Source organism: Frankliniella occidentalis, unplaced genomic scaffold (assembly GCF_000697945.3).
Source record: "Frankliniella occidentalis isolate FOCC.00 unplaced genomic scaffold, Focc_3.1 Scaffold145, whole genome shotgun sequence".
Classification (NCBI taxonomy): Eukaryota; Metazoa; Arthropoda; class Insecta; order Thysanoptera; family Thripidae; genus Frankliniella; species Frankliniella occidentalis.
In genome coordinates, this window is record NW_026267272.1 from 122,709 (window position 1) to 147,186 (window position 24,478).

The window sequence follows — 24,478 nt, forward strand, 5'->3', positions numbered from 1 at the left end:
CCTCTCCCCACCCCACCCCTCCGCACAGCGCGCGCGCCAGGCCCGGGGGGCCCGGGGCTCACAGACCCATTCAGTGTTGTGGCGCGCTCTTACGTCCCGCGCGCCAACCAACGAACTGTGTCTCACGGCATGCCCTCTGCCCTGCAGGTGTTGCTCCTACACACGCACATCTAGGCCCGCCATGAGAACTGCAGGTACTCCTTACCTGACGGGCGCGCTCCCTGAACCCCCGCTCAGGGCTGGGGCTGCGACTGCTGCCCGGAGAGAGCTTCAGGGTGAAGCGTTTGGAGGTGTCGCGTCCGGCGGGTCCGGCAGGACCTGCAGCTGTGGCAGTCGCACCAGCCTGCGCGGGCACGGAACCTTCTGCAGGACTCACGTCAGGGAGGACGTCCACCGCAGGCGCGCTGTTGGACAGCGCACCCTCGGCACGCCCTGCGAGTCCTGCTGGTCCCGCGGGTCCTCCTCGTCCTCCTGGACCTGCGGGATGGGTGGGCCCCGTGGCCTGTTTGGCCGGCAGTGGTAGCGGGGGGCTGGTGGGCAGCGCACCCTCGGCACGCCCTGCTAGCCCTGCGGGTCCTCCACGTCCTGCCGGACCTGCGGGCCCCGTGGCCTGCTTGCCCTGGACCGACGGCGGCGGGCTAGCGGGCCGCTTCATGCCCGGCATCCTCAGGGTGAAACGCTTGGAGGACACGGCCTTGTCAGCCTTGCCCGCGGGCCGGGCCGGCGGGGCAGCTTGCGGGGCGCTGGACTCGGCCTGGGGTGGACTCCGGGGGCTCTCAGTGGGGGTCAACGTGGCGAGCGACACGGGGGTCGTGGGGTTCTTGCTGACGTTAAGTTCGGGCGGTGTCCGGTTGGCGGAAGAGCCGTTGTTGCCGGTAGAAGCGGCGCCTATGCTTGGCAAAAGGACGGACTCCGTTGCAGCAGTGATGGCGGCGAGGAGGTCCTTGGATTTGGACCTGGTGGCATTTTTCCTTTCAAGCACGCTGCTGGTCACCGTCCTAGTGAGTGCCCTCAGGGCGGAGGGCGCGCTCGAAGTGACGCTGGCAGCGGTCGGAGTTCCGGCGGAGTCGGGAGTGCCTGTTGCACTACTAGGGGTAGCGGCAGTTGTGGTGGTGGCAGTGGTAGTGGTGGAGCTGGTGGTGGTGGGTGGGGTGGCAGTAGACTCCCCCGCCTGTATGGCAGGCAACAAGTCTTTAGATCGAGTTTTGGTGGCGTGCCTTCGGTCCAGCACGCTGCTCGCCACCGTTCTCGTCAGGGCCTTCAGGTCGCCCCACGTCCCTTCCCTGGTCAGTGTGAGCCTCCTGGCTAGCGTCGCGGTGGCGGCAGCAGCCAGGGGTGCAGTGGTCGGCGCGCTCGTGGGCGTGGATGGCGGAGAAGGCGGGGTGGGTGCGGCTGACGGGGATCCGGAGCTCGCCGAAGCGGCCTCTGGCACTACGGGAGGAAGTTCATGAGCGTCGACACGTAATAAAGGCAGTGGCGCGGATTGTCGGCATGATATGAAGCTTACCTGACCCATTCTCCTGCGGCGGTGGTGGCGGCGGCTTTACTAGGGGCTGAGACTTAGCCGCGGCCGGGGACTTCGCTTGCGGTGGGGACTTTGCGCGGACCGTGGCAACCCTGCGGAGGGTGGACCGCAAAGCCGACGCGACGGACCTGCCAACCGGGGAGGTGGGCCTCGACGGCGCCGCCATGTCGTCGGGAGGGTCGGCGCTAGGCAGGGTGGCCGACGCCTGGAGCCGACGCACCTTCTCGCCACCCTGCGGAGTCCCCTGGGGCGTGACGGGTATGTTGCCTTCCAGGGCTCCGACTGCCAGCTTCCTCACCGAAGCCCTGCTGGGCTTGGGTGCCGGCCCGCCGACGTCCGCGGACCTGCGCTCCACAGATTTGGCTCGCGTGTCACGGAGGTCGGCGGTGGTGCCCGGGGTGGCCTTCCTCCTCCCAGGATCTGCGCTAGGGGGCGGCGAGGTGGGCCTGGATGGCGCTGTTGTTGGGGCTCGAACAGGCGCCTGGTCGTTGGATTTCGTAGGTTTGGTCACGGCTTCCGCTACGGCCTTCACCATTTCAAGAACGGCAAGAGGCGAGCTCGGCCGTGAGGTCGCGTCGCTCCTCCTCTCCGTGGGCTCTGATTTCTTACCCTTCTCGCCTTTGGCCGGCGGCGAGGTGGGTCGCGGCGAGCGCTCGGGCGTGGGCCTCTTGTGGGGTCGCGGGCCGTCCCGGGTGACGGAGGCCTTGCGGGCGAGCCTCCGGTTGTGCACGACGCTCTCCATGGAGTCGGCGGGGGCCGGGGGCCTGCTCAGCCGCCTGGGCTCCGCCGGCTTGGCCTCGGCCCTCGCCGACCCCGGCGGCTGCGCGGGCTGCGTCCTCCGCGGCGCGGTCATGGCGGCCTCCCCGGCGGAGGGCTGTAGGGGCGCGGCCGGCTTGCCGGGGGGATGCTCGTGCCGAGGAGCCGAGGAGCTCCGCTTGTCCGGCATCAAGACGACGTCCGCGTCCTCCCAGGGCGCGGCGCGGCGAGCCCGGGCCTCAACGAGGCGCCTCCCGCGGCGCGCACCACGATCCTGCCCGGCGGCGCGACGGCTCTCGAGTTGACACGCCGGCCCGGCTAGGCGTCATTAGGCGTACCCCACCAGGCCCGCCCGGGCCCACCAGCCCGGCATGGCACCGACACAACTCACTTGAAAATATTTTGGTCGGCGCGTAACGCGTTACGTCACAGGTTCATTCATAGTGTCGTTGCTGCCAGCGCCGGGCCGGGGTTGGGCGGGGTGGGGTAGGCTAGGGCGGCAGCCGGTCTACTTGTCAGCCCTTGCAGCGAGGGGGCGACGAGGAGTCATCTTCTTTTCTCGCGGGCAGGAGCGTGTTGCAAATCTGCAACGATGAGATCACACACAAGTTAAGGCGGGCGTAGAGGGCTCGGGGTTGCTAGTCCTACATTGCCGTTATGGATCATCCAGAAAGTGCGTCCTCCATTAGCCGTTACGAAACTGCCAGTTTCGGCCAATGCAAGCTCTTAGCGCCTGTGAGATAGGCAACATTTCGCTAGCGGCGCATTCGTGTACTGCGGGGTGGCCTACCCTTCGTCTCGCAGGCGGCGAGCTCCCGCAAGTTGCCAAATGAATCTGGAAAAAAACGGACGTACTTTCTGCACGATCCCTTACAGATGCCAAATTCAATGTTGGTCCTCGGAGTCAGTGAGAAGCAGACTGTTGAAGATAAGTGGAACTTTTCCTCAGAGTTGCGTGCCAGTTGGCCTGTAGGTCCTCGTCATAGCGGATATGAGGGATGCCGGAGCGATAGCGCAGGAGCTGTGTAATGAACAATACTCCATTTCAAGATTATTCGATTTTTGACAAACTCACACATGACTTCGGTGTCTACAGTATGGGCGTAACAACAGACCACACGCGTTAACTTACGTCCACGTCATTGGAGCCAGACTCGTGGACGAGTTCCACCAAGGTGCGATTTTGTTGGGCGTACTTCCTGTGGACGTGTTGGTCCCGCGACCCTCAGTATGAGAAACTTAATGCGCGCGAAGGGTTGGGACGTAATTCATCGCCCGGGGAAATAGGGGTTGGTTGGGGCAGGGGCGAGCCCGGGCGAGCCACAGGGCGGTGCTTTCACTCTAGTGATACTGAATGAAGGTGTCCGCTGACGTCACGTGGTTGGGGCTTGCGGTGCGAAGGGGCGGTCCGCGACCCGGCTCGGCTCGGCTCGACTCGAACGGAGCGAAACGGCCGGTGCGGCGTATGAGCCACACTGCATACCTCGTTTATAGCCTCGACCTTGGCACCAAGCCATTCACTTTTATCTAACGAAAAGTTTGGGGCAGTTCTCACGATGAAAACACTCGAAGGGAAACCTCTCTGGAGCCCGTAGCCGCGGTTGCAGTGGCCTGGATGCAACCTCGCGGACAGACCGCGACGGGCACACCCCATGCGCTACCGACCAGGAGAGTCGTTAGAGAAGTTACGATAGTTGCGAGCGCTGTAGTGAACCGGCTATCCATTGGAAGGCAAAGACATTACAGAAAACAAATCGACTCTTTCTGTCAGTGAAACGACCGGTTGCTTGGCATAATCAACAAAGAAGGAGCCATGGCATGACTGACGTGAGGCTGTAGGCCTTGACAGTGACTGCATTCATTCGAAAATAAGGGCTCCGTCAGCAAACCCGGGTGCAATGAGGAATTTGTGAGGGGGGAGGGAGGCAAACACCGGCGGCTAAGTGTCGGGCGCTGTGTGGGCCCCCTCCCCCACCGCACCGAGTCCGTGCAGCAATATCCGACTACATTCTTCCTCAGGCGGAGCGAGCCGCCGCGCGTTTCAGATTTAAGCGCGGCAGTAAAGCAAATTTATGGCATAAACTACCTGTCAACTCGGTTTTGGCAGGCTGTCTCTGCCTACCCCTCACCCCTCAGGCCCAGAGCACCATTGTGTTGAGCGATAGCCTCGCTGCGACCCGCGCCGTTAATTCGCGCTTTTTATTTAGAAAAGCCCATACCGTCTCGTGTCCGCCCCGCCGCGCGCGTCGGGGTATTGACGGCCGCGACGGCCTCGACGACCTCGGCCGGGCGGCCGGCCCGGCCTCAGCCTGGCGTGGCGCTGGAGCTGCAGAAGCTGGAGGGAAGTCCGCTGGAGCTGACTCTCGCCTCTGCGGGGTCTGACAAGGCCGGGCTGGGGTACGCGGGGTGGTTCGCCCGGGCTCGGTGTGGCAACACTTTGCTAGCCGGTGTCCATCCGCCAGGTCCGCCGGTCGGCCTGGGGGCAACTACGGCTTGGCCAAGCCGTCTGACAGGGACAGCCGCGACACTGGCGACGGCACGGCGGAGCGGAGCAGGCTGACCAAAGGAATTGTGTGCTGTCCAAATAGCGGCCCTGCCCGGGCGGGCGGGCGAGCCGAGCCGAGCGCGAGGCTGGGCTGGGCTGGGCTGGGCCGGGCCGGGCCCCACCAGGCTCACTGTGTACACTGCCTGCTCCTGCTGCCAGGGGTGGCAGAGGGCCCCGAAAGTAGACGGTCCCCATCAGAGAGGCCGGGCGGGTGTTTTAGGAGGTGTCCCGCGTGGCGGTTGACATACCTGTTGTTCTAGCTCTCCGTCACTACCCATGGTTGCTCGATAATTCTTAACGCAAAATAAAAAAAAATCAGCTAATTTATTTGAAAATTGTTTTTTTGTTGATTGTACTTCTTTTTTTATTGGCAGTTTGGTTGGCCGAGGGCGACGGTATGTTGTCAGCCGTTCTACAGCACAGGGGCGCTTGTATTCGAACGTTTCCGAACGCTTCCGAACGCTTCGCGCCAGTTGTAGACAGTCAACTGTTGATATCTGCGACAGTTACGTCTTCCCGCCAAAATCAACGTTTGCGTCGATCTAACCTACAGTGATTGTAAAGGCCGACTGTCATAGTAAATGTTTTGTTAAGATTTGTTATTTTTGAAAAGAAATAAAAGAGCGCAGGTGAGCAGAAGTATCTTTGGGGTTTTTGACATTCAATGTATTGTCATAATATTATTACTTACCTACTCCAACACATTTGATGAATTCATCTCTTTGTTTTCTACGTTTCTTCTGCTAGAGCTGTGGAAAACAGGCATCCATTTATTTATTTACTTGTTAATTTTCTTGTTCATTTTATATTGTGTTGTATTGCATTACAGCATGAAGGTCGAAGAGTTTAGTCCTGATTCTCTTCCTGATCTGCTACCTCTGTATTACAAGCGACTATTTCCTTATGGACCATTTCATCGTTGGATCAGTTATGGAAATGGTAGTCATGTCCAGCATAAAAGTTCTGTTCTTGCCCAATCTAGCATTTTATTACATTTTTTTACTTTTCTACAGTTGAGCCTAATTACTTCCAAAATCGAGAATTTTCGTTCACTCTTGCTGAGGACATATACATTCGCTTCAAATCCTTCATTGGGCGAGAGGACATGGAAAAGGAAATCCAAAAGCGATGCCCTTACAAAATAGATATTGGAGCTGTCTATGCTACGAGGTATTTGTCACATGAACTAACAAATTAACAACAACTTGGAGATTTAATTTTTTGTAATAATTTAATGCCGGTTGTTGCCTTTCTTGTCATATTTTTTTGTTTATCTGCTAGACCTCAAGAAAGGCATATGACTGCTGTATTTCAACCTCAAGAGAGAGAGTTGGTCTTTGATATTGATATGACAGATTATGATGATGTCAGATCATGCTGTAGCGGAGCTGATATCTGTAATAAGTGCTGGAAATTCATGGTGCTGGCATGCAAAATTCTCGATGCAGCTCTTAGAGGTTGTTCTGTTTGGTCTTTTTGTGTAATACAAGTTGATTTTGCTGCACTTGGTTATTTTGTTTCTTAATGATTTATTTACTTTGTCATCAGAGGACTTTGGATATGAACACTTGTTGTGGGTGTTCTCTGGGCGTCGAGGTGTGCATTGCTGGGTGTGTGATGATAGTGCAAGGAAGCTAGATGTATCTGCAAGATCAACTGTTGCAGAATACCTTCAGCTTGTCACTGGTGGTGAAAACAAGGCAAAGAAAGTTGTTTTGAATTCAGATAAGCTTCATCATTCTATTAGGTATGAAGAGATTTTCCCAAATTATGCATAGGAAAATGAGAAACGCGTTTTTCTTATAGATTAATTTTTTTTTTTTTAATCTATATTTCAGGCGTGCCAAAAATATTATCGAACCGCAGTTTGAATCAATGTGTGTTGAGGATCAGGACATATTAGGAACTCCTGAAAAAATATCCAAAGTACTTTCTTTAGTGCCAGATGATCAAATGCGACAAGAGATTGAAAAAGAAATGTCAAAGCAAAACACACCTTCAATGAAATGGGCTGCTCTTACCTCTGTTGTTCAAAGTTGGATAAAACGAGTAAGCTACTTTTTTATCTTTCTTCATTTCTCACTTTGGTAGCTGATTCCACCCCTATTATTACATTTCCTTCTCATCTTCTTGTTAAGGGACAGTTAAAAAAGTGGCGACAATTTCTTGTTGAAGAAATTATGCTGCAATACACTTACCCTAGGCTGGATATTAATGTATCAAAAGGAATGAATCACTTGTTAAAAGCCCCTTTTTGCATTCATCCAAAGACTGGCAAAGTGTGTATTCCTTTCAATCCTCGTGCAGCAGAGAAGTTTAATCCAATGACAGTTCCTACTATCAAGTAAGTACATAGATTGGAAAAGACTTCCACAAATTGAAGGTTTTGTATTAGTTTTAACCAGATTTAAATCTAATGCACTTTATATTTTCAGCCAGCTTATCCATGAGATTGGTCAATTTGATAAAGAACAAACTCAAGAGGGAGATGAAGTTAGCTTGAGAAGAGTAAAAGATTATAGAAAAACAAGTTTAAACAAGGGTGTAGTAATATTTGAGGAATTTGTCCGTAAGCTAGAAGATACATGGAAAGGAAAGCAAATCAAAATTGAAGCAAGTGGTGAGTAATTTAAATCCATTGTTATGTAGGCAAATGAATGGTCCTGACTTTACAATCCTTTGTTTTACAGATGCAACCCTCAAATTTTAAGCAGAATATAAATGGTGTTCTACTTTCAGCCCGATATTCATTTTATAGGAGGAAAAGGAATGTTGAAAAGAAATAAAAGAGTATTTTTTTTTAAAGTCACTTAATTGTAATGAATTTGTCCATACATTCTACTCAGTAGCTTCACATAAATTTAATCATAAATAATCTAATTCCACATAAAAGTTTAAAACAATCATATAGAGACAGACATTGATATAAAATTGAGATATCACAACAAAATAAGAAACATGTCGTGCAACTTCTCAAGTGTGGAATTTTCTTCACATTACATGACAACTTTCGCATATATATTTAAATCCAACAAGGCAACCTAGTTTACCATTTCAGAATCAACCTGTTCACATCTACTTAAGACTTAATTAATACTTTTCATATCACTGGAAAATTCCACATGGACTCTAGAAGATCACAAATAAGTAGTGAGAGAGTTAAAACATTATTTGGGCTGTGAAAAAAACATTGTGTTTCCAGAGCCTTGTCAGATAGTACCAACTTCATAAGGTAAAAGAACTTGAGAAGTGACGACATGAGTTCACAATTGATAATTCCACCAAGGGTTATAACCACATTACTGGTGAAGGTGATTGCTATCCACACTCAGACAGCAAAGCAAACAAAACAAAAGATCTGATGGTGTAATAAACTTTTCAATTTGCCGCCCATTCTTGATTACTACAGATAATCTGTATCAGTCATTAAATTAGCTTTGTAATTCAAAGTACCACCACGATGTTGTACAATGGCACGATGCCAACAAATGCAAAAGTAAAGATGAAAGTAGGGGAAATTTTAAAAAAATTCAAATGAGGATTAAAATTAAAGAGGAATCTTGTCTTATTTAGTATCAAAAATTCTAAAAAGTAAGGTAACATGACGAGGATAGAAACATTACACTCAAGTTTAAGACAAAAAACTACTTACAGGGTTAGATAAAAATCTGGGCACTTGCAAAGGAAAAAAAGAAAAAGAAAACAAATTAATATTGAGTGAGGATAGCAGATGTGTTTGGTCAGACTTCCCAAAGATGTACTAAATCACAACTGAACAGACAGCGGCCAAATAAAAAATTTGGAGCAATGTATACAGATTGATTCTAACTCATATTTTCAGACAGTACAAATGTATAAAACAAGAATGAGTAACAAAGAAAAAAAGAGGAATAGATGGCAACATTTAGATAGTGGAACTATTCATTTTACACAATGCTTGAATAAAGCACTCAAAACTAATTTTGTTGACGCGTTACCTACGACATGGTAATCACTGTTCTCCAATATAAAGCTATGCTTTCTGCATTAAAGATAAAAAATAAAATCACAAACTATTCAGTGAACACAATTACATGTTTACAAATCTACAAGCACACTCATCATAACTTACTGAATTCCTTACTTCATGCAATGCCTATACCCATGCAAATTTAATTTTATAGGACAACGATTTAGTAACTGGTTAGATTGATACACGAGATGCAATTTGCTAAAAGTACATTGTATGAAAATAAGGGGACATGCAAACATTACATGAATAATAAATAACATGTGCTTTAAGACGGTGAGCAACTACAAACATTTCTAATCACTTAGCCCCTTCCCTTCCTAGTCGGCGGTGAAAAACAAATATACAATCTTGAGAGCTGTGTAAATACTGGCTATCCCCGCATTTTACAACGATGTTGCTCTGGTACATAGATAATGAACAGGGAAGTGATCCTCCAAACAGAGAGATTCACACAACTAACTGTAAATATAATGCATTTATAAAAATTTCAAAACTAAATTTGACCAACATGGTCTCAGTCTCACAGAAAGAGGAAGGGTCATAGCCTTTTCAGAGTACGCTTTTTGTCTTTCATCAGCTTTTTCTTATCTGCGGCAACCTTTTTGTCACTTGCATGCTTCTTGGCAGTTGGCCCATCTGTACTATCTGATGCACACCCCTTGGGAACTTTAGTTGCCTGGAAGGAAAACAAAAGGTAAAACTTAGTTCTGGAGCAGTTCAAAGAAAGTTTCTGCAACTAAACAATCACTATTAAACATACTAAGGCATGGATTTCAGTCATCATCCGAGCTCTTTGACAATAATCCTCATAATGCTCCAATAACAGCTTCCCTGCCTCTTCATTTAAAGCTGACTCAGCATTTGGGACAATTAAGAGGCATTTCACCGTCTAAGGACATAAAAGATTTTAAGAACATGTATCATCAAATGCTGATCATCAAAAATGAGGCTTAATTGTAGATCTTACTAGAAGAATGTGTTTTATTCCAAGATCAGGCCGCCAATCTTTTTTAAGGGTGTTAACACATATTTCACCATTTTTGGCAACATTGGGATGAAAAACTCTAGTCAAAAAGAACCCTTTAGGAGGTCCCTGAGGAAAATCTTTCCCCAATGCTAATTTGACTCGAAAAACACCACCAGCATATGGGGTACCGGCTGAAAAGAAAAGAGACAATTAGCTGTAATCAACACAATTAAGGCAAAGAATTTGAACACTTCTTGATGTCTAATTGACACAATATACACATACCTGGGCCATCAATGTAGGCTTGAATATCAGTGACATCTTCTTCATTTATTTGAACCTTAATGCCCTCAGGAGGCTCTGACACTAATTCATGAAGTTCTTTTGTCAACTGTCTAATGATTTGTGGTGATAGGTTCTCCACATTAGATATCTAGAAAAAATAACGTAACATAATGTAAATTAAACCGATCGAATTTCTAATATTTCCATTCTAGGGCAAGTCCAGCCCTTATCATAAGCCTTAAGGTTGAGAAAGAATAAAAGTATTTTTCTAAGACAATGAAGTGACAGCCGAGCAAACATATCCAGTTTAATCTAGCCTACAAAACGTTTGAAATACTTGTAGTATAACCAATACTGGATACACTTAAGAAAAAGTACTTCATCTGAATTGGTATTTATATCCCTTCCTGTAAATAGAAATGTGGGAACGTATGATGAACGGAACGCAGAAGACTATAGCATGAAAAAAACATCGATACCCCACAGAAAATATTGAAAAACCACATGAAATCCAATTGCAGGCAACCAGAACCTAAATAATAAGGACATAACCTTACAGAAAATGCACACTACAGCCACAAATGTTGAAAGACTATCCTGTGCCAGAGAAAATTGATATTCTGGGTTCTTTCTGATTAGACTCAACGGATACTACAAATGAAGAGCTTCGAATAACAGATATATAGTGAAGCTATCGAGGATAGGTGTCCAACGGTCAACCGTTTCATGATGGTTGGATAATAATTAACCTTCAAATTTTGTAAAATAATAACTATAAAGCAATATTACCGAGCTCACAGCAGCCATTCGTGATAGAATATAGTTGAAACCGCAAAGAAAATAATCACACCACGATAAAATTTTCTGGAACACTTCGCATAAAAACAACGAACGTCACAACGGAACGGAAGAGTTGATGTTTTGTAAATCTACCCAGCAAGCTGCATTCAATGCGACCAATCAGGGTCCGTCTGTTGTAGCCTCCAACCCAAAGTCATCAGCAGGTCTATTACATTCTCTTTTCCCATTCAGGATGAAGCCCCGTTTAGACGGTCAAGACGCCGGCCCGTTCCCCTGTTCCCTGTGTTGCCAGACTTCCGTTTACCTGGCGATTGCTTTGAAATCAGCCCCTTTCCGATTGATATGCCTTTTATAGCGTTTAATTATAACTCCTTTACCTTCCTCTGTCTTGTCGAGTGTCTTGTGAGGTTTAATTTAAGTTTATTCGCCGATTTTCGTTTGAGTACGAACTGCGGCAACGCTGGGAACGGCGGAAAGGCGACACGTCTAGACCGTCTGAACGGGGTTCGTGCGCCACGACGAAAAAGGAACGTAATAGACCTGCAGGTACGTTCCTAGTTCCTCTCCCAACAAACCCGAAAACCAAACAACAACTTTTCAACATTTTAACCGGTTTAAAGAAAGTTCGTTTCAGTCGCATTCGAAAAAAAAGTTTTTGATTTGTTTTCTATAACTCTAAAATGGAAAAAAATAAAAATAAAAATAAAAATTCTCTGAAAAATAGACCGAAGGTATGAATGAATCAAGGAGGGCGTTTGTAAGTTTTATAATCAATGGCGGGCAAAATGAATCTTCTTTGTTTGGGTGGTGCAGGGATTTCCCTAGCAACCGAAGCAGTGAACATTTGCTTAATAGAATTAATGAGATTTCCTCGCGGTCTTTATATAAGATACAGACCTCCATTTATTGTACTTCATAGGTTTAGTAAATTTATGAGCTCAAACTTTGTGAAGTCAATATTTCTTGAATTGCAGTACTCAAATTTGAGTTGGATTAAGGACCCAACCTTTGATAGCTAATAATTTCTTTGGAAAGAATCCGTAGAGGTAATTTTTACAAAAATGGGTCCCAAAAAGAAAGGTGGGAAAGCAAACAAGCTTGCTCGGATGACTGATGAGCAACGCGAAAGGTATCTCCAGCATCGTGCTGCTATTGAGGAGGAGACAAGAAGACGGAAAGAGCAACTCATAGCAACTTTTATGAGAGTAAGTTTTTCACTTCAGACCGAATTGCAATGAAAGAAGCTGTACTAAACCTGAGGCTTAATTTTTCAACTCTAGAATAAACTAAAACGTGAAGAAGCATTCACTAGGATTAACTCTGCAAAAATCAATCAACACTGGCGGCATATATTGAGAAAAATCAAGTGTGCAGAGTTAAGAGAAGATGTAGAGGTGTGTATAACCTGAATTCAAACAAGTATTCCTACAGGCCAAACTCTCATCACTCTCATCAAACAAGTGGCATGCAAAGAGCGAAATGTTATTTTGTTTCAACAGAACTTATGGCACAGCTTTGAGCGAATAATGGACCAGAAACAGAGGCAAAAAGATGAACTACTATGCAGTCTTGAGGTGGCAGAAAGGCAGTACTCTGATACCCTACAATCTCACATGGAAGTAGTTGAAAGGCTTATTGGTGTGTATACTTCCTGCTGTTCAGTACAATTTTTCAGACTGTGGCAATGGGCTTTTTCCTTTAAAAACTGAATAATTTACAGAGGTCCACTCAGAACATGTCAACAGTTTGAAAGCTTTATTTACCTCTCAACTAGTAGAGCAGTTAAGTAATGCCACAGATGAAAAGGCTTTAATCCATGTAATGTATGAAAGAGAAAATAAGAAATTACATGTCATTCGTATGACAATGGAAATGGATTTTCAAAGCCCTGAGCGGCAATTGTATAAGTATGAAAAGACAAATAAAATATCAGAAATGAAAAAACAGGTATGCTCAAAATGTGTCAAATTAAATTTCTCACTGAAATAATAGATGGATGAGTACTTGATAATCTGAAAGGAAAAAGAAGAGGGAAAATACTTCTACCGATTGATTCTAAATTACTTGAACATTTCAGTACAAGGAGTACTGGCAATCTCTCATCTCAGAAAGAGAACGAGCTTTAGAAGACATCTGGCAGAAGATACAGGACTGTTTGAATACTTACGCAGCTGATACTGCAGCAAAGAGAAAAACGGTTCAACAATTGCATAAAATGGATCAGGACTGGCTCCAAACATTAGCAGACATCCAGCGTACATCAGTAACATACCCCTAATTATTTGACAAATTTGTATGCAGGATTAAATGGTAAAAAGTGCTATTATGATTTCCACATTTTCCAGAGGCGAGTTGGTCAAATGAAAGAGCATGCAGAAAACAAGATTAATGAAATTTCAGAAAACAATTCAAATCTTCGAAAACAAAGAGATTCTATGCTTCACTGTTATAAAGTGCTTGTAGAAAGAGTTGGAAAAGAAAATAGAAAAGATGATGAAAAGTTTGAACACCTTGTGATCACAAGTGACGGAATTTTAAAGGTTGGTGAATAAAGAATTATTTCTTCTATATTGTCGTTTGATTTATAGGTCTCTACTTAGACTATTTTATAGTTTACTTTGTCATCATAATTTACTTTTTATTTATATTACTGGCAATCTCACAGGATTTAAGCAGTTTAAGGAATAAAGGAGAAAAAGCTCTTGCTATGCTTGTACTATGCCAACGACTTGAAACTAGAATTGAGCAAAGAGCAGCACAGGTTACATTAAAAGGGGAGCAGGTTGTTAAAAAAGCAGAGAAAATGGACAACCCTCCAGAAAAAACAAATGCTGAAAACAAAAACCTCTATGAAGATTTTTCAGATGAAGATGACAGTTTCATAACAGATCTCGAAGAGAGGGAGGTAAATATTTCATTCAAGCTGATGAAATGAGTTCCAGACCAATTTAAAGCAAGTGCTTGAAACTGTTGAGTTGAAAGTTGAAACTGAAAACAGATTGGCAAGTAAAGGAATGTATGTTTAAATTGCAGATGCGAACCTTTGGAAAACTAACTAACTTCTGGAAGAAGTATAACAAAGTACTGATAGACACCACAAATGCCCGTATGGAAAGGGACATGCTAGCAATTGAAAATCAGCAATTAAGAAGTACTTTACAAAATTACCTATCGGAAATGGCAAGGGTGGATTCATGTGGTGCTCCAACTGGACATCGTATTGCAAATAACCGACCTCGAACAACTCAGTTTTCTGGATTTAGAACTACAAGAAGGTTTCCCCAAAGGCCTGTCTCAAGTATAAGCTGGAGTCGAAGTGTTGCAAGTCGTGGTGTAAGCCCTGGTTCAAAGCTGAGTGCCAGTCGTGCCAGTTCTGCTGCAGTGAAGACAACAGTACAGAGTGATCGTCTCTCTTTGGTCTCTTCAAACTCAGATCAATGGTCAATCTAATAGTATTTAAGGCCCCACAAACATAGAGTAAGATGAGGAACCACATCTTATCTTTGGGACAAGATACATTTCTACTTTCTCAGGATTGATAGAGATTGAAGTCACACTATAAACAATGAGTGAAAAGTATTTAATTTAATGGAGCTCATTGAGCATAAGTTATCAGTTTAACTGTCATTCATTTTAACATGTGTTTTACAAGCTCCTCAACAATAGGTGGTTTACTAGCAATCATTTGGAAGTATATTATTATGAATACCTGTGAATGGACAATTTACTTGAAGCTACATATGACACAATACATATCAACAAAAAACACATGTAAAAGGACACCACTTGAATGCTTATTGAATTAAGCACTGTTCACCTTGAGAATATAAGCCAATGAATGAAAATCACCTATTCCCCTATCTCTTTCAAAAAGTTTGAAAATGGTAGAAATATAATTATAGTTTTCCCATAATGGTATGGCGAATACAATGAACATGATGGGATGATGTAAATAAGCCACTAAGATGTAGGTTCTTAGTAGTAAGTCTCAGTAAAAGTAAGATGGAACATGAGCTTAACAGTAAACAGCAACCAAAATTATGAAGACCCTGTGTCATAAGTTAATTCACACAACTTTGGTGCATGTTTCCCAAGTCCCTTCCAATAAATAAATGTTTGAGCATGAGAGTAACATTCTACTTTCATGAAAAATTCAAAAAACTTACACACACACACAAAAAAAATATGCTAAGCTAATATAAATTTTACTTTGGTCCACTAATGCAAAGGAATGATGGAAGGCATTACAAACAGACCTCACCAGCACTGTGTAGCTGATATTCAGAGTGAGAGAAAAACATTTTCACTCCTTGCTTGAGACTAATTGGTTTTCAAGTAAGTTTTTGGAAGCAATTTTAAATTTTTAGTAATAGACGGAATGTATCTTACAATTAGACAAACTGTATCAAGGGAAACCATTTTGTTTCAAAAGAAGAAGAAACAAGAAAATAAGCCTCATAATTCTGAAGGATTTATGAGAAGAGTTCCATATTAAACAATTTTTAGCAACACTATACAAGATCAAATAATATGAGCATATTCACATTTCAACATATACATAAAACAAAACAGAGTACATATTGATATGTGGTTCTATAAAAATTCAACAAAGAGCACTTAGCAATAACACCAATTGATCATAGCCACTAAGCAATATAGGACTTAATCTGCTGTAAATATTACAACAATCACAATATACATTAGATACAAAACACTTTCATATCAAAATTGTTCAGAGTGAAAATCTTATACAAAAATATAGACAATTAAGGAAACCCTCTTAAAACATACTTTGATACAACTCAACACATAATTGGAAGTAACCATAAAAATAAATGATACATACTATGACTTGACTGTACACTATTCTGGGTTTGACAAATAGCTCAGCACCAGCAATATCTTGATATTTCAAAACAGAAGCATGGGTAGACAAAACAAATATCATTGAAGTCCTTTCACAATGCCCAGATGTTATGGAAGGTTTTGAAACTTATACTAACTTTTAATGCACTCTCTCATGGAAGTAAAAGCTAGCACATTTCAGCATTATTGCAGGAGCTGTTATATCAATATTTAAATGGTAAGGTTTGTCTAGGAGTTGATTTGGATATTTGTAGCTGAGCTTGAACTGCAGTTTTTGACAATAAATGTGTGATCTTCTACATGACTGGATTCTAGCCTGATTGAACTTTAAACACAAATTGGGTTTGAATTTTTAACGCAGATTGGGTTAAAGTACTAGCTTGATTAGTATCATAAAAATTGTACACAAACTTGAGAGCCAAAAACTTGTGAAACATGCTCAACTTTAATAATTTGGTAGCTTCAAAAGATTTTTAAAATTTTAAACAATTCCATACAAAGATATTGAACATTTGGTTTGGTATATGCTAGATTAATCATAAAATAAATGAAGGATGCTTTGGTCATGAGGTCCAAATTGCTATATCGGCTTCACATGACACATGATTTTACAGCTAGTTTCAATAAATCTTTGAGGGTAAATATTCATTCCCGCATTACAATAGTCTATACAAGGCAGAGACCATGCAATACTTATAAAATACCTGTCATTAAGAGCCTGACAGCAAATGGAAACATGACTTGAGACATCAAGGAATGACTGGTAGTTACTCCAACAACTAAGCAAGGAAAACAAAGGTAAGTTTGTCACCTGCAGTTACATCCTCTTAAAAAGTGAAAATTGCACTGATGCAGATAATTTTTTATACAACGATTGCAAATAATCGTGCCAATAAAAGCTGTAATACCTCAAACTGAATTTGAAATAAATTTTTAAAACAAATTATAACTAGATTATCAACAGTTCCAAAAGAGCGCACCAAAAATCCTGGGACCTACTTGACAACGCCTTTTGCAATAGCATTCATACATACAATATTTATCACAGACTCATTGGAAAAAGTCTCAAAAGTTAACACAAGTAACTAACCATAAGTTCACAACTCAATATTAACCTATTTGGATGGGAAAGTTTCCTTCACAATTGAAAATAACATCTACTGAGAAATTGTTTAAAAAAAAAAACGTAGAACAGAATACATGTTCAAGGTAGATTTAGCATAATCAATCAGCTGTAGCCTGGTCTAGATATAAAAGATACTTGTAAAACTAGTGGCATGGTATTGAGTAGTACAAACAATATTTCATGCAGCTGGTTTGGTGGCAGTCAGTATACAAGTACATGTGTGTTTATCATATAAAAATTATACCTTAGTGAAAAGCACAGAAAGGGTCAGAAAATACATTTATCACTATTGGAATAGAATACCACTATTTCAAGGAAGAAGATACTGGCACTTTTTAGATTCTAGAAACTTATGGCAGCTTTCAAAATGTGAAAGCATTAACCTTTGCTAAAACTCTTAGGAAAAACAATAATTACTACTATTTGAGGTACATATCATGTCAAGCTGCAAAGGCAACAACACACAAATCAGATAGTTTTACTCTTTTTTTACAACCAATACAAACTATTAAAGCAACAACACCACTCACTGGGAAGTAAACTTATTTGGTTTCCATTGTCAGTATTACTCCCCATAACTGTATCATTTGTTACTTGATAGGGATACCATTGGAATTTCTCTTATAAAGAGTTTCAGGCTACAGGAAGTCTAAAAGAATAAATGAAAGACCACATAAGTTTACAAATTAGTTTGTGATGGAAACCTATCATTGAAGCATTAAGGATTGCAAATTCCTGTGTAAGATAGTATCTTTTACAGCATTAAACACAACTTTAATATTCTCTGTATCAACTGCAGTTGTAAAATGGTGGAATAAAGGTTTCTTTGGATCCCTCTTAACTGACACAAATAGATCCAAAGTGTACTTCTGCACATCTGCAAGCTTGTGAGGATCGCCAGGAAATTCTGGGAAAAACCATTTGATGCTTGTTTCTTTAGACTGGACCTGAAACACAATTGAAAGCAATTGTTCAAAATGACATACTCAACTGCACAGCAGCATTTAATAAGATTCATTTGAAGGACCCACTTTGCTTACTGGACATACCTTTTCAACAAGAAGGTCAGTTTTATTAAGAAAAAGAATAATAGAAACACCCCTGAACCATTTATTGTTCACAATACTGTCAAATATAACCCTTGACTCCTCCAGTCTGTTAGTTTTTCTGAAAAAAAAAAAAAAAATTACACCAGAGGTTTCAAAAGTTCAAGGAAGGTACTTTGATTGATTGTAGAAAATAAAAGCGTTCAGGTTGAACCATACCGATCTTCTACTAAAACTTGGTCAAATTCAGAACTGGAGACTAGGAACAGAATGGATGTGACAGAGTCAAAGCACTGGAACCATTTTTGCCTTTGAGATCGTTGTCCACCAACATCTACAAATCGGAACGGAATCTTATTTATGTTGATAACAAATTCCGATATTCCTTTGGTAGCTTTTCGGGCATGTAGAATATCTTGGTTGGATGGTATGTAGTCCTGAAGTTCAGAAAAATATAACTATGATGTATAAGGCTCTTAAAGTTGTATAATTGATAATCCAGTTAGGCTAGAGAGAATGTTGATCTGCTCACAAGAGATCTTCAATAAAATTTGCACAACTTACCATTTTGGCTATCCGTTCCAAGTTATCTAGAAAGTATTGAACAGAGTCACTCTGCAAAGAAACAAATTTGTGAACAAAAAAAATAAGTCAGGATTGACCATATAAACAAGAACCAAATGACACCTGTTGCTGAGACTTCGTTGAAAAAATACAGAAATGTAAAAAGAACAAGAGTACAATTTTCCTAAAATATGGAACTGCCTACACTAAACATCAAAGAAGACAACGGATGACTAACATCCCAACAAAATGACAATGCAAGGTTAGGCAACAGGTTACAGGTTAGGATTTGAAGGTTAGGTCGGCGGCAGGCAATTGATACGTACCAGCTGAAACTCCCTTCTTCTTTCAAAAGCACGCCTGATACCAGAATCCTTCCAAAGGCTTTCTAGCGCTGTTATATAGTCCTGAAAGATTCTTGCGTCTAGTGCCTCTCCATTTTGATAACTCAAGACATGAAGACCGTGCTTAGCGTTACGCGGGTTTTCCCAAGCGATGGACAGCTTGTCACGCGCGTCAACTAAGACTTTCATGCCCTTCACAATATTCTGGTAAATGACATGCTGATATTCACGCACTAAATCCGGCTCAAACTTCACTCCGTGAATTATCCTCATCTGCTTGAGAAATGTTGACTTCCCACTCTCGCCAGCTCCTAGCAGCAGCAGCTTAACTTGGCGTTTGGTAGATTGCTTGTCCTTCTCAATCATTTTGTCAATCTCTTGACTTCTGTAACGCATTTCTATTTCTTCAGGACTAAATTTAAAGCGTAGACAACACGCACACGACCAACTTACGGTCGCCATCTTTCAAACTACTGCCTCGCCCTGCCCTTCCTCAGAAACACCGCCGCAGGATGAAGCACCCAAAACATCGGGCAAAACATTGGGGTGGAGGGGGAAGGGGCGGGGCGAGGTGAGGGAAGGAGGGGGCGTGAAAGGAGAGAGAAAGTCGGACCCCGCCCCTTCGTCTGCGCCTCATACTGCTCGAATGGAAGATGAGGGAGAGGTCTTTGCAGACAGATACATTATTGCTTCGGACAAATTCGTCGTGCGTAGTTGCGCTGAACACTACCATCCCGATCGCTCTCCCCCAGTTTTTTAACGCGTGCAGATGCGTGTACGAAGCAATGAGGACTTGTGCCCAATCAGGGCTCCAGCGGACAGCGTGCCGATCATCATGATAACCATGATCCCTGCGCCTCATCCCAGCGATGAGTCAATCGTCGCCGGTCCGTTTTTCCCGGTCCCCGTGAGCTGTGCGCCGGCGGGGTAGGCAACCCAACGGGTAGCGCCGCGCGCAATGCTGCCCTCTCAACCGGCCGACGGCGCTCGCAGCAGGCGGGCAGTCTCGCCATGGTCTATGGTCTCGCGGGCAGCCGCCGTGCTCTGTGTGTGTGTGAGAGAGGTGTGAAGGTTTCTGTTTCTGTTCGGTCGCGCCGTGGTCGCGCTCGGCCACGCCGGGAGCTAGTAGTCTAGAGCACGGACGCGCCGTGACCGGTCGTGTGGTGTGTGGCTGGCGTGAGCCGTGAGTGAGCACATTAGAGGAAGCCTGTCGCGTCAGTGACTTAGAGAGTGACAGTGACTGCCGCTACATGACGCGTGCAGCCGCCGGATCAAGGCCTGATCCACCCCTATCACTTTCCTTGAGCGGCTTCTCTCTGTTGGTGTCAGAGCGGGCTGAGATTTGGACGGCTCACGGTGAGAAGCGTTTCGATCCGAGCGCCCCCCCCCCCTTTCCTCTCTCGACGAGCCGCTTCTTGTCGCCGCAATCACAACACTTAGGTTTCTGTGATTGAATATGATAACGGACGTCGTGTAGGCGAAGCAGGCGAAGCAGGCGAAGCAGGCGAAGCGCGGCAGCCGCGATGTCCTCCGCCAGCACTGCCACCATGAGGACGGTCGTCGCCTGCGCCCTCGTCGGCCTGCTGTGCGGCCTGGCCCGCCCCGCGGAGGGCCTGCGGGTCCTGGGCCTGTTCCCGCTCCCGGGGCACAGCCACAACATCTTCTTCAAGGTGAGACCCAGCGTGCTGCTCGAGCCGGCCCGCAAGAAGAGACGCGCTGCGGCAGCTGTCATATTACGACGCATCAGCACTATGAGAAACTTGGACTTGTAACTGGACTTGAGAGAGATTTAGTGCAGCTTCTGCACACGGGCGGTGTCTAGGCGGCGGCAGCGCGACAGTCATTGGCGACGCGAAAGCTCGCCGTCGCCGCGCTGTGCTGACAAAACGAACTTGAAACAACGCAGCCTGCGGCGTGACCTTGGCGGGCCAGGTCTGGCGCGGGGTCAGGGAAATCGCTGTCCGGATCGCTTTTTCCCGCCGTGGGCGGCGGCGCTGCCGCCTATTACAGAAATGAGAACCAAAACGTGGTCAGACATCCGACTTAACTTGCGGAAGGCGGGCTCGTTTAGCTGTGTGCTTCACGGGAGTCCACTCGACCACCACTGGCGCTTAGCCAGGTCGCCTCACAGCACAGCGCCACACGAAACTTGCATGGGGCACTTCTTGTATTCAGGGCATGGGGACGGGCATCGCATAAGGATCAAAGTAAATCTAACCACCACACCATCCCGCAGGCCTTGATGGAGACACTGGCGGAGCGGGGCCACGAGGTCGTCGTGTTCAGCCCGTTCCCCCACAAGAAGGCCTTCCCCAACCTTACGGACGTGGACACGTCCAGCGGCGCGCCGTCCCTCACCAACAACTTCTCCTTCGACAAGGTGTCGAGCGCGGCCACCATCCTCCCCGGGCAGGCCATGTACCAGTCCATGACACGCATCGGCGCCATGTCGGGCGCCAGCCTCTGTCGCCAGGTGAGGATACACGTCTGAGTTGTCCGCACGGAGAAAGAAGTTCGGGCCTACCGTATCGTACTCCCAAAAGTTTGGACAGATTTGAAAGAAAAGTACTGTTCAAACTTTTTCAGGCGTATCGGTCACTAAACGTTCTGGTGCAGAGTCTAAAGGTTTCAGTCTGACACCGAAACGGATTAGGTGTGACTGATAAAAAGAATAATACAAACTCAGTTTTGTGGTCTGCTGGCCTATGAACTTTTTTGCCCCCCTCGTGCGAGCCTGTCTTTTTTTCTGGGCGTTCTGTTCGGGCGTTGGGCGTTCGTGTGAGGCTGAACGCTTTTCAAAAACGCTCAACGCCTCCTCACACCAACGCTCAACGCCCCAACGCCCCAAAAAAGCGCTAAGTGCTAAGCTATCTTCCTACCCATGAAGTAGGCCTCGACCCTTTTAACTGGTCTAAACCGTTCGCTCCAGGTCTTCAGCATGCCCGAGTTCGACAAACTCATGAAGGGTGGCTACGGCCGCTTCGACGTCGTCTTCACCGAGATCTTCGGCTCGGACTGCTGGGTCGCGGTGGCGCACAAGATGGAGCTGCCCATCATCAGCATGTCCTCCGCGCCGGACGTGTCCTGGATGCACGAGCGCTTCGGCTCGCCGGACAACCCCTCGTACCTCGTCAACGTGTTCACCGGCTACACCTCGGCCATGAGCCTCTGGGAGCGGATGATAAACGCCTGCACGGCTCTCTATGTCAACTACCTGCACAAGGTGGCTGCCACTGCTCTGCCCCCCACCAAACCAAGTCCAGTGGCTCTGCCTTCTAATGTTCCCATGTAAACGTCTTTGCACCCAGATCATCATCCAGGATCCCAGTGACGCGGTCGTCAAGGAATTCTTCGGTCCGGACATGCCCCCCATCTCCGAGATGATCAAGAAGACGAGCCTCGTGCTGCTCAACCGCCACCTCAGCATCCACGCCGCGCGTCCCGTCACCCCCAACGTGGTGCACGTCGGCGGCCTGCACATCAAGGTGAGTGCCCGGCGCGGAAGCACAGTGCCCCCCCCCCCCCGGGGACTCTAAGCTTAAGGACCCCCCCTTGTCGCAGCCCTCCAAGGACGAGGCGATGGACCCCGAGCTACGGCGCTGGATGGACGAGGCGGAGCACGGCGTCATCTTCTTCTCGCTGGGGTCCATGATGCGGTCCGACACCTTGCCGAAGGACAAGCGGGACGCGCTGCTGGGCGCCTTCAGCAAGCTGCCGCAGCGCGTGCTGTGGAAGTTCGAGACCCCGGACATCGACCTGCCGCCCAACGTGCGCATCGGCAAGTGGCTGCCCCAGCTCGCCATCCTGAGTAAGTCGTCGACGCCGGGCGACGCCCTCGAGGCGGATCCCTCGGCGGGGCGTATCCCATCGCGTGTGCCATCGACTTAACTGATTGCGACCTCTCTCTCTCCCGCCAGCACACCCCAAGACCATCCTCTTCATGACCCACGGCGGCCTGATGGGGACCATGGAGGCGCTGCAGTCCAGCGTCCCCATGCTGGGCATCCCCCTCTTCGCCGACCAGATGTCCAACACGGAGCTGTACCGGTCGCTCGGCATCGCGCAGCGGCTCGACATCCGCACCGCCACCGAGGAGAGCACGCTGGCCGTGTTGCGCGAGCTCACCGAGACCTCCAAGTGAGTGGCGACGCCATGGCGTGACCCGTCGGTCGCCACTTTAGCGTGATTGCGAAGCGTCCGATTGCTTGCGGCCCTTATCAGCCAGACCAGACAGACGCTGCGCGTATCACGGTGCCGCACTCGAGGGGCAGGTGCGAGGTGTGAAAGCGATACAGGGTGGCCCACAGACCCCATCCTTTATGTTGTTTATACTGTACCGGATGCGGGCCTGCGAGCGGGTCGCATAATCGCACGGGGCCATAAGCCGCCGCGGTGAACAACGGAAGGCAAGCCCGCCCGCAAGCCAGCCTGACAGTATAAGCAAAATAAAGGAGGGAGTCTGTGGACCACCCTGTATGTGCTAGGCGTGCTAGGCTGTGAGCGGGGGTTCATAGCAGGCACTCCCCTCTTGAACCTGCCACTCGATCCCGAGGGGTGCGTCGTCACTACTACCTCCAAAGACTTTTTACTAAAGATCCAATCACCAATCGCATCGCACTCTGCCCACAGGTACAGGGACCGCGCGCGAGAGGTGGCGCGCCTGTTCCGCGACCGCCCCCGCCACGCCGCGGACGAAGCCGTCTGGTGGACGGAGTACGTGGTGCGCAACCAGGGCGCCATGCACCTGCGGCCCCTGGGCGCCGACCTGGCCTGGTACGAGTTCCTGCTGCTGGACGTGGCCGCCGTGCTTCTGGCCGCCGCCCTCCTCGTCGGCGTGCTGCTCAAGGTCGCCCTGGGGGCGCTGTGCGGAAAGAGCAGCGAGACGAAAATCCAGAAGAGGAAAAACAAGAAGGAGTAGGGAGGCAAGGAGGGGATGAGAGGAGAAATGTGGCGTTTCTGTGATATTTAATTTATTCAGTCTGCAAAAATCTACGATCCTCAGATTTCAATTGCTGGCGCGTCCGAACTGTGCCAAATTCCCCATACACTGTTTATTTTATAAGAGTAGACGAGTAAAACCTGTCAAGTACAATAATAAAAGTGCATTTTGGGGGAAGAGTCTTTTACCGTGAGACTGAACCCAGGCCCTCAGACACTCCAGACTATTTCGTAGTTATGCCGTATCACATGCACGCGTGTGTGCGGGTTGCCTACTTTCTGCCGTAGGGCGCCATTCATGCACGGGCGCCAAACATGTCCCCATGTGAACGTGTCAGTGCCGACATGCAGACCCGTCCACCTACATGTGCATCACGGGCATTTAATGCGCCACCGATGTGTGAACTTTCATGTGAATTTCTTTCTATGCGCATTCCTTCCGACGCTTATCTCGAAGGCGGAAAGTCGAGGAAAGTACATTCAAGTAAATGGAAGTAGCGCTACCCTACGCAGACAAAAACAATCAAAAGATGAAGAACGTTCGTACACCGTAGCTGTTGGCGACTTCTCTGATCGCGGGAACAGCGCTTCCATCCCAATCAGAACATACCCCAGGCTCGGTAGGGTATAGGATAGGCACCTCGTCGTCCCTAGTGAGTCGCCTGTAAAGTGGGAAATGAAATGCTACAAAACCCATGCATTA

At 46.6% G+C, this 24,478-nt stretch overlaps 6 protein-coding genes across 6 annotated transcripts in view; 3 read left to right on the forward strand and 3 right to left on the reverse strand.

Annotated features, from left to right (window-relative positions):
- Positions 1–4,950, reverse strand: part of LOC113216002 (uncharacterized) — an 11,430-nt gene extending 6,480 nt beyond the window's left edge. Inside the window, exons 1-3 of the mRNA XM_026435675.2 lie at positions 4,501–4,950; positions 1,508–2,865; positions 169–1,431 (exon numbers count right to left, since the gene is read on the reverse strand). Of these exons, the coding sequence (XP_026291460.2) occupies positions 169–1,431; positions 1,508–2,471 (2,227 nt within the window). The 5' untranslated portion in view covers positions 2,472–2,865; positions 4,501–4,950. The remainder of the gene's footprint in view (positions 1–168; positions 1,432–1,507; positions 2,866–4,500) is intronic.
- Positions 4,951–5,296: 346 nt separating this feature from the next.
- On the forward strand, positions 5,297–7,635 carry LOC113216063 (DNA primase small subunit). The gene is made up of 9 exons (XM_026435765.2): positions 5,297–5,455; positions 5,656–5,765; positions 5,840–5,996; positions 6,108–6,283; positions 6,375–6,573; positions 6,665–6,875; positions 6,965–7,170; positions 7,262–7,446; positions 7,517–7,635. Exons 2-9 carry the CDS (start codon positions 5,657–5,659, stop codon positions 7,534–7,536), a joined length of 1,263 nt encoding a protein of 420 aa, XP_026291550.1. The 5' UTR covers positions 5,297–5,455; position 5,656; the 3' UTR covers positions 7,537–7,635.
- A 732-nt stretch (positions 7,636–8,367) lies between these two features.
- On the reverse strand, positions 8,368–11,062 carry LOC113216064 (ubiquitin-conjugating enzyme E2 S). The gene is made up of 5 exons (XM_026435766.2): positions 10,880–11,062; positions 10,091–10,238; positions 9,806–9,996; positions 9,599–9,727; positions 8,368–9,514 (listed from the first exon to the last, which is right to left on the reverse strand). The coding sequence occupies exons 1-5, from the start codon at positions 10,895–10,897 to the stop codon at positions 9,377–9,379; spliced, it is 624 nt and encodes a 207-aa protein (XP_026291551.1). The 5' UTR covers positions 10,898–11,062; the 3' UTR covers positions 8,368–9,376.
- A 609-nt stretch (positions 11,063–11,671) lies between these two features.
- On the forward strand, positions 11,672–14,352 carry LOC113216053 (dynein regulatory complex subunit 2). The gene is made up of 8 exons (XM_026435753.2): positions 11,672–12,096; positions 12,172–12,285; positions 12,391–12,529; positions 12,612–12,838; positions 12,969–13,154; positions 13,237–13,431; positions 13,557–13,796; positions 13,925–14,352. Exons 1-8 carry the CDS (start codon positions 11,953–11,955, stop codon positions 14,339–14,341), a joined length of 1,662 nt encoding a protein of 553 aa, XP_026291538.1. The 5' UTR covers positions 11,672–11,952; the 3' UTR covers positions 14,342–14,352.
- A 100-nt stretch (positions 14,353–14,452) lies between these two features.
- Positions 14,453–19,372, reverse strand: LOC113216054 (guanine nucleotide-binding protein subunit alpha homolog). Its single transcript, XM_026435754.2, has 5 exons — positions 18,820–19,372; positions 18,494–18,544; positions 18,149–18,366; positions 17,933–18,050; positions 14,453–17,830 (listed from the first exon to the last, which is right to left on the reverse strand). Exons 1-5 carry the CDS (start codon positions 19,297–19,299, stop codon positions 17,591–17,593), a joined length of 1,107 nt encoding a protein of 368 aa, XP_026291539.1. The 5' UTR covers positions 19,300–19,372; the 3' UTR covers positions 14,453–17,590.
- A 592-nt stretch (positions 19,373–19,964) lies between these two features.
- Positions 19,965–23,953, forward strand: LOC113216103 (UDP-glucosyltransferase 2-like). Its single transcript, XM_052270977.1, has 7 exons — positions 19,965–20,507; positions 21,074–21,310; positions 21,767–22,060; positions 22,146–22,322; positions 22,399–22,645; positions 22,755–22,974; positions 23,467–23,953. The coding sequence occupies exons 1-7, from the start codon at positions 20,361–20,363 to the stop codon at positions 23,753–23,755; spliced, it is 1,611 nt and encodes a 536-aa protein (XP_052126937.1). The 5' UTR covers positions 19,965–20,360; the 3' UTR covers positions 23,756–23,953.
- Positions 23,954–24,478: the final 525 nt, after the last annotated feature.

What these genes read in the sequence shown, in the direction of transcription:
- LOC113216054 (XM_026435754.2), bottom strand. Translation starts at nt 19,299, where the DNA reads ATGGCGACCGTAAGTTGGTCGTGTGCGTGTTGTCTACGCTTTAAATTT. An exon ending in TGGAACGGATAGCCAAAATG is followed by an intron (nt 18,367 to 18,493) that starts GTAAGTTGTGCA and finishes TCTGAACTTCAG; the next exon opens with GACTACATACCATCCAACCA. An exon ending in CAAGTTTTAGTAGAAGATCG is followed by an intron (nt 18,051 to 18,148) that starts GTATGGTTCAAC and finishes TTTTTTTTTCAG; the next exon opens with AAAAACTAACAGACTGGAGG.
- LOC113216063 (XM_026435765.2), top strand. Translation starts at nt 5,657, where the DNA reads ATGAAGGTCGAAGAGTTTAGTCCTGATTCTCTTCCTGATCTGCTACCT. An exon ending in TCTCGATGCAGCTCTTAGAG is followed by an intron (nt 6,284 to 6,374) that starts GTTGTTCTGTTT and finishes CTTTGTCATCAG; the next exon opens with AGGACTTTGGATATGAACAC. An exon ending in TTCAAAGTTGGATAAAACGA is followed by an intron (nt 6,876 to 6,964) that starts GTAAGCTACTTT and finishes CTTCTTGTTAAG; the next exon opens with GGACAGTTAAAAAAGTGGCG.
- LOC113216103 (XM_052270977.1), top strand. Translation starts at nt 20,361, where the DNA reads ATGTCCTCCGCCAGCACTGCCACCATGAGGACGGTCGTCGCCTGCGCC. An exon ending in TCGGCGGCCTGCACATCAAG is followed by an intron (nt 22,323 to 22,398) that starts GTGAGTGCCCGG and finishes CCCTTGTCGCAG; the next exon opens with CCCTCCAAGGACGAGGCGAT. An exon ending in GCCCCAGCTCGCCATCCTGA is followed by an intron (nt 22,646 to 22,754) that starts GTAAGTCGTCGA and finishes CTCTCCCGCCAG; the next exon opens with CACACCCCAAGACCATCCTC.
- LOC113216053 (XM_026435753.2), top strand. Translation starts at nt 11,953, where the DNA reads ATGGGTCCCAAAAAGAAAGGTGGGAAAGCAAACAAGCTTGCTCGGATG. An exon ending in TCATAGCAACTTTTATGAGA is followed by an intron (nt 12,097 to 12,171) that starts GTAAGTTTTTCA and finishes TTTCAACTCTAG; the next exon opens with AATAAACTAAAACGTGAAGA. An exon ending in AGTTAAGAGAAGATGTAGAG is followed by an intron (nt 12,286 to 12,390) that starts GTGTGTATAACC and finishes TTGTTTCAACAG; the next exon opens with AACTTATGGCACAGCTTTGA.
- LOC113216064 (XM_026435766.2), bottom strand. An exon ending in AGCCTACATTGATGGCCCAG is followed by an intron (nt 9,997 to 10,090) that starts GTATGTGTATAT and finishes TTTTCTTTTCAG; the next exon opens with CCGGTACCCCATATGCTGGT. An exon ending in GAATAAAACACATTCTTCTA is followed by an intron (nt 9,728 to 9,805) that starts GTAAGATCTACA and finishes TTATGTCCTTAG; the next exon opens with ACGGTGAAATGCCTCTTAAT.